The following is a 6,615-nucleotide window of genomic DNA, read 5'->3' on the forward strand; positions in this document are numbered from 1 at the left end:
ATGAAAAGATAAAGATATCAACAATGCGTCAAGCAACCACAGAGGTGAGTGACTAACCAAAGGAGGAGGGATGGTGAGAAGGTTGTGTTCACTCCAGGGAAGAGATAACATCTGATCTGGATCATGCTATGGGAACATAGCAGGCAGATGGAGAGGAAAGAGATTCCTGACAGAGCAACGGCATGAACCCAAGTATAACACTCCAGGAGTAGGGAATAATTCACGGGGTAGGAAATGAGGCTGTGAAGGTGGAAGACCAAGGAGTTTGGACTTTATCACATGGTGATGGATAGTGATTAAAGACTTTTGAGTACAGAAGTGGCATGAACTTCGTGAGATCCCTCCAGCATTAGCATGAAGAATGGACCGTAGTGGAGACAGACTGGAAGCCAGAAGAGCAGTGAAAAACTAAAATAGCCTAGTCTGGAGATGATGAGAGCCTCAACATGTGAATTATGTATATTAGGAAATAAGCTTGCAGCGCTGAAACCCTACCCTCATAGACTTGCTGTGAATGCCCTCATCTGCCCCCGTCCTGTTCCCAAGTGCCCTGGGCTATGGGAGGAGAGGTTGCTGGTGAGAGGGGAAGTCAGGGAGGAAGGGGTGGTTGGAGGCAGCCCAAGACAAACTTCCTTCACTGCACCACCTTGCCTAAGGAAAGAGCTTTGCTGGAACAATTGGAGGACAACTGCCAGTCCCTTAGGGCTCTCCCCGGCAAAGGCCTCACACTGGCTAGCACAGCCAACTGTGGTCTCTAGTCGTTACCTTACCTACCCACATGCCCAGCAAGCCATGCCCCATGCTGAGGATAAGAGACTCAGTGTTAGGGTATAGCAGCCTTCTCCTTCTTGGAGAGGTTTCAGAGAAAATATCAAACTTCCAGCTGGAGGAGGACACGAGAACAACTAGATCAGTTCCTAGGCCCACGACCAAGACCCAGGCCCTACGCACAACCCTCATCTGCTCTCCAGATGCCTCTCTGGCCATCCCACTGCTCCATCTTGTCCGCTTTTAGAGCCACTAGACCCTAGATGTAGAGTTAGACTGACCTGGGTTCAAATCCACCCATATATGTGGCCTTATGCAAGTAATCTCACCTCTATGAACATCAGGTTTTTTTTCCTTGGTAAATAACACATACCTCCCAAACTATCATGAATTAAATGAGATATCCCATAGGAACAAACTCAGGACACTACCTGGCATATAGTCGGAATTTCTGTACCTGCCTCTTTACTCCTTCATTCCTGAACTGATGGGGAGTTTTATCTGCACCCTAGAGCAGGGGTTCCCAACCCCCAGGTCACGGACTGGTACTGGTCTGTGGCCTGTTAGGAACCGGGCCACACAGCAGGAGGTGTGCAATAGCCAAGTGAGTGTTACCACCATGATGTGCCTCCTGGCAGATCAGTAGCAGCATTAGATTCTCACAGGAGTGCAAACCCTATTGTGAACTGCACATGCAAGGGATCTGGGTTGCACGCTAATCTAACTAGTGCCTGATGATCTGAGGTGAAACAGTTTCATCCTGAAACTATCCCCATCCTCCCCCTGGCCGTGGAAAAATTGTCTTCCATGAAACTGGTCCCTGGTGCTAAAAAGGATGGGGACCACTGCCCTAGAGGACAGCCTGACCATTCCTTGATTCATTCACTCCACTAATATTTCCTAGGACTCTACTATGTGCCAGATACCTGCTAGGTACTAGAAAAACAATGGCAAGCAAAACAGATATAATCCCAGCCATTTTGGAAGTTTCATTCTTCTGGAGGAGACAGATGTTAATTAAATGATCATACTAATGAAAGTAAAATTACACAGTAATGAGTAGCATGAAAGAGGGAAACTCACACCCATGTCCTTACTCCAAGGACTTCTGGGGATGAAGCCTGGAGCCGACACACCTTCGGCACGGTCCGAGCCAGGGGGAAGGCTGGGGGCCTTACTTTCCAGTTAACCGGTTTCCCAGAAACTCCAGTTCCCAAAAACAAACCTATTCAGAATGGGAAACCCAGGAGGGGAAACCTAGTATGTTCCCAGGTCCAGTTTCCCCAGAGTCCATCCCTACCCCAAAATAAATAAAGCCCCTGCCAGGCTGCCTCTTCAGCAACTCTAAGCAGCCTCCCCCAGGAAAAACTGATCCTGCTACAGCTCCACCATGAAGTTCTTCATGGTCCTGCTGCTGGCCAGCCTAGCCTCCACCTCTCTCGCCATCCTTGATGGTGAATCTGGCCTCCTTCCACACCTCTCGGTCCCCTAAAGGTTATTGAGCTGTCAGCTGGAGAGACCTCAGCACTAGAAAGGGCCTTCCTTAATCCTTGTAATAAGCTGTGTGGAGAGGTGGAAAGCTGCAGAACCAAAAGTTCACACCTGGGATGACCTAGGTAAGGAGGTGAGGGACTAGGGCATACGATCCCGGGAATTCTGCAACCTAGAAAGCCTGGAGCTGGAGCCAGAGGGGCCAAATCAGGATGCACTGTGGGTCAATGGAGGTTCAGATCAGATTCCAGCCTCTGGTGATGCTGGATAATCCAGGCAGAGTCACTACCTTTCTCTGGACTTCTGTGCCTCCCTCTGTACAATATGTACACACACATTCATTCCATAGCTACTTACTGAGCACTAACTCTGTGCCAGACACATAGTTCTAAGGACTTGGATACACGAATAGAATAGACACTCAGTCATCATTGAAATTACATTCTAAGAGACAGTAACAAACAATGAACATATTAAGTAAATTACAAAGTATGTTTGAAATGCTAAGGAGGATGTAAAGCAGGGTAAGGAAGATTGAGAATGCTGGGGCAGGAGGGGTTACAGAGGGAAAAACTTGTATGTTAACTCTCTTGAGACCTCTGAAGACTTTAACCTCTTCTTTTTCAGAGCCAGAAGGTGAAATTCACTCGGAGACTCAGCCTGCAGATGCCTGTAAGTCTCATGCTGGCATCCTTTAGAGTAAGTCGGTGGTGGTAAAAGATTGTCCAGTAAATGATGAATTCTCCCTCTGGGAAAGAAGTGGAGCAAAGATAAGCCCTCCTAGTATTGAACCTTAATCTTCCCTGCTGCACTAATTGGCCAAGATGTGAGGGCCAGGAATCATTTGAACAGCCCCTTTTGCTGGCTAGTCATTGGAGATAGGAGTGGGGACTACAGCTCACACCCAAGTGCTAGCAGGTAAAGGGTTTCAGCTCATGGAGGTGAGGATGTTGGAGTGGCTCATCCATTCCAGGCTCCCCACTGCCACAGCCCAGAAGCCATGAACGCTGCAGGATTCTGCTTGGTGTATTATCCGTAGACATGGTTTAATCTCAGGCTAGCTTCCCCCAATCTACCTTGGAGAAGCCAGAGAAGGCAGATTCAAGCAATACCCAGAACTCAGAAGAAAAAAATAAAACAATATTTACTGAACTCCTCCAATGGGCCAGACGATGGGACCTATGTTTGCAAAGTTAATCTCTTCTCATTGGGAAGGTAAATTTACTGGGGAAAGTGGAATTCCTAATCAATGGCATTCAGAATCAGACATGTGCCTTTCAGGTGCTCATAGATTTGGATTCTGGTATGGGACCTCAGTCCTACTTGTACGTTAATTAGGCAATGACTCAACCCTGATAGCCTCCACATGTTAAGGGACATGACATAGGATGGCTGACTGCTTCTCACCATGTGCTCTCACTCTGCCCCCCATTGCCTTTATCTTCCTGGTTCCAGCTGCCCAGGTCATCCCTAGAAGCCACCCCAAAAAGGACCATGTTTCCAATGAAGACCTCTCTAAGGAGCCCTTCATCTCCAAAGAAGAGTTGGTTTCCAAAGAGAATGCTGTCAAAAGAGCAAAGAGTCAAAAGCCTATATCCCAAGAGGACAATTTCAAAAATGTTAAGCTCCAATTAGAAGAGACTGCAGAACTGGCTCCCAGGGCTGGTATGAGCCAGGGAAGGGGGAAGCCCCTGGGTAGGTATTAAGCAGGAAAAGGAAGGGGGGTGGGAGCTACTTGGGCGGAAATCGGTGGGGTGAGAAAGAGAAAGGAGGCTGTGGAGGAACAAGAACTAAATGTAAGTGTGAGTCAAATGAAGCATTGATGGCCAGCCCTATGAAAGGCTGTTGCTGGGGTGGAGGGGAGAGGGTGGAAGGGAACCAGCCTTAACTTGACATTTCCCTCCCAACACTCCTCAGCAACCACCTCAGAGGGAAAACTTGCCAAACTGGGCCATAAAATCTGGAAGAATCTGGACAAAGCGTCGAAAGGAATCAAACTATCTGAAAAACCTAATCCCTAGCGCCAATGATGTCATGAGGCCCTAATGATGAGGGTGCCTGAATTCCAGGCTGGGCTGTGGGAGAGGCCATATCCCAAAACCATCTTTCAGCTCCTCAAATTCGTGCATTAAAGCGTTGTGTCCCAAGTCTGACTCTGTGGTGGCTTTGCTGGGCTCAGGAAGAGAGGCAAGATGCCCCCACTCTACTGGGCTTCTTTCTTAGTTACCCTATCCCTTTGAGTTTAAACCTCTCATCCATCTAAGCTTACAAACCTGCTCATGTCTCCACAACCCAAAACATCCTCTGCAAAGTCCTGACCCTCCTCACCGCTGCCCCCACCTCACCAATGCACTGCCCCATGCCCCTCAGCTCCTGTGCACACCTCATGCCCCTACAGTCTACCATCTGCACCCATCCAGCCTCCTCTGTAGAACTGGACACAATTACCCCTTCTAGAAACTTCTCCTCACTAACTTTCCAGGACCCTGCCCTCTCCTAGTTCTCCAAGTTCCCTGTTCCTTTCCCAGCACATTTTTGGACTACACTCTGTGCTCCCAGCGTCTCATCCTGTAACCTCTTGTCTTCTCTCCATCCTCTTCCTCTACACCCTCATCTGCCAAAATTTCTGCTTCACCACAGAGTGGATGACTCCCATGCCCCCACTCGACAAACATCCCCCATGTGCTTACTGTGTGCCAGGCGCATCTACCTAATATGTGCCAATCTCCTCCCAACCCTGGCCGGTTCTCACTGTAACAGCACATGAGATTCAATGGGTAAAGAAGACCATGGGAAAAATGAAGGTTTCTGTCTTACAGATGAAGGGAAGCTGTCACTCAAGCGGCAGGTAGGATGGCAGGAAGGGAAATACCTCTGATCTCTGGTGTCCTACCTCCAGGACACATAAAAAGATGTGCTCAGAAGATCAACAGAGCAAATGACCTACTGCAATGCAGAGCTGGTCTGTCCTGGCCCAGGAAAATCTGGAAATACGTTCAGACCTGGAGGCAGATAAAATAATCTACTTCCTCCCTTTGCTTTCTCCTAGTATAGAAAGTTGCCACATGTCCACTTTCCCTAGTTTACCCACCTTCCCCCCAGTGGAAGAACACACAACTCCACCAAAAACATCTCCCAAGCTAGATCGAAAGTTCTATTATGGGTCTTTCTCAAGATATAGCTTAAGATAAGGCAAAAATTATTTTCAAAATGACAGAGGAGGGAAGGTAGGAGCCTGTGGAATTCAGGGGAAAAAAACTGGAGGAAAGTTTCCTGAGTGGGTGATATTAGGAACATGGAAGTGTCTTGCAGATTAAGAAGCCCCAGATTCATCCTTTTGATCCTCCAGTTCAGTTTCTGTATTGACAGAAAAGGATATGAGAGTTGTTACCCAGTGAGGATCAAAGCATCCATCTTATTAATGGCTAGACAGCTGTGCCACAGCCCACAGCGCAGGGCTGTCTGTGGAAACTGGATAGGAGACCTCAGGCTAAAGGGCCCCTGCTCACATTCACAACCCCGACTGACTCACTGAATGAACAGAAACAGGGCTGGAGAAGCCACTATCAGGCTCTCATCTGTAAGATCAACTACTCTTCCCCAGGGAGGAGGAAGGAAGGAATGGAAAGGTAGGCTGGGAAGTATTCCCTCCAACCTGCTCTTCTTGTTGGGAGGGGATAGGAAAGAACGCCCCCAACACAGAGTCACATAAGAGAGAGAGCTTTCTCTTCTGAAGGCTTTGTGCTTAACAGGTGAGCCTGAGATCTGCGATCAGCCACAGCTGTGATTGGAGGGGTGAGGGAGAGAAGACCAGCAGCACATCAGAGTGGTCTTCTACCCTGCAGCTATTTGGCCATTTGTGGCCTTAAAAAGTGGCCTTACCATATGCCCACTGATTTAATATACAGTAGCTCGCACTATGTGGCAGGCCCTAGTTGCAAATGCTTTATACATATTTACCAATTTAGCCCCTGCAAAAGACTTAAAAAGTTTGTTATCTCCATTTTCAGATGAAAAAAATTAAAGTACAGCTCCTCACCACAGTTCTTTCCTCCTGAAATTGGTGGCTTGACAAGTTTACTGTTGGTACCCAAGCCTCTGAATTGAGTTCAAATAGGATACAAATTAACTCCAAGACTGTACCGTTCCCTAGACTCTATTTCCTCTCTCCAATCTGCTCAGTCACGTTATTCAGTAGAGCTCACTTGAGGGTTACAAATAAGTACTATGTAGCAGCATAAAAGATCAAATAATTCCACACAAGCAAAAAAAAAAGTCCTAAATTTGAACATAAACCCTCTTCTAATTTTTCTTTCTTTCTTTCTTGTTTTTTTTTTTTTTTTTTAGGCAGGGTCT

At 47.4% G+C, this 6,615-nt stretch overlaps 1 protein-coding gene across 1 annotated transcript; it reads left to right on the forward strand.

The window, feature by feature from the left end:
- Window positions 1-2,158: 2,158 nt before the first annotated feature.
- Window positions 2,159-4,280, forward strand: LOC131380937 (glycosylation-dependent cell adhesion molecule 1-like). The gene is made up of 4 exons (XM_058426203.1): window positions 2,159-2,222; window positions 2,887-2,931; window positions 3,715-3,924; window positions 4,177-4,280. Exons 1-4 carry the CDS (start codon window positions 2,159-2,161, stop codon window positions 4,278-4,280), a joined length of 423 nt encoding a protein of 140 aa, XP_058282186.1.
- The last annotated feature ends 2,335 nt before the right edge of the window (window positions 4,281-6,615 follow it).

This window comes from Hylobates moloch, unplaced genomic scaffold (assembly GCF_009828535.3).
Source record: "Hylobates moloch isolate HMO894 unplaced genomic scaffold, HMol_V3 SCAFFOLD_13, whole genome shotgun sequence".
NCBI classification, from domain to species: Eukaryota; Metazoa; Chordata; class Mammalia; order Primates; family Hylobatidae; genus Hylobates; species Hylobates moloch.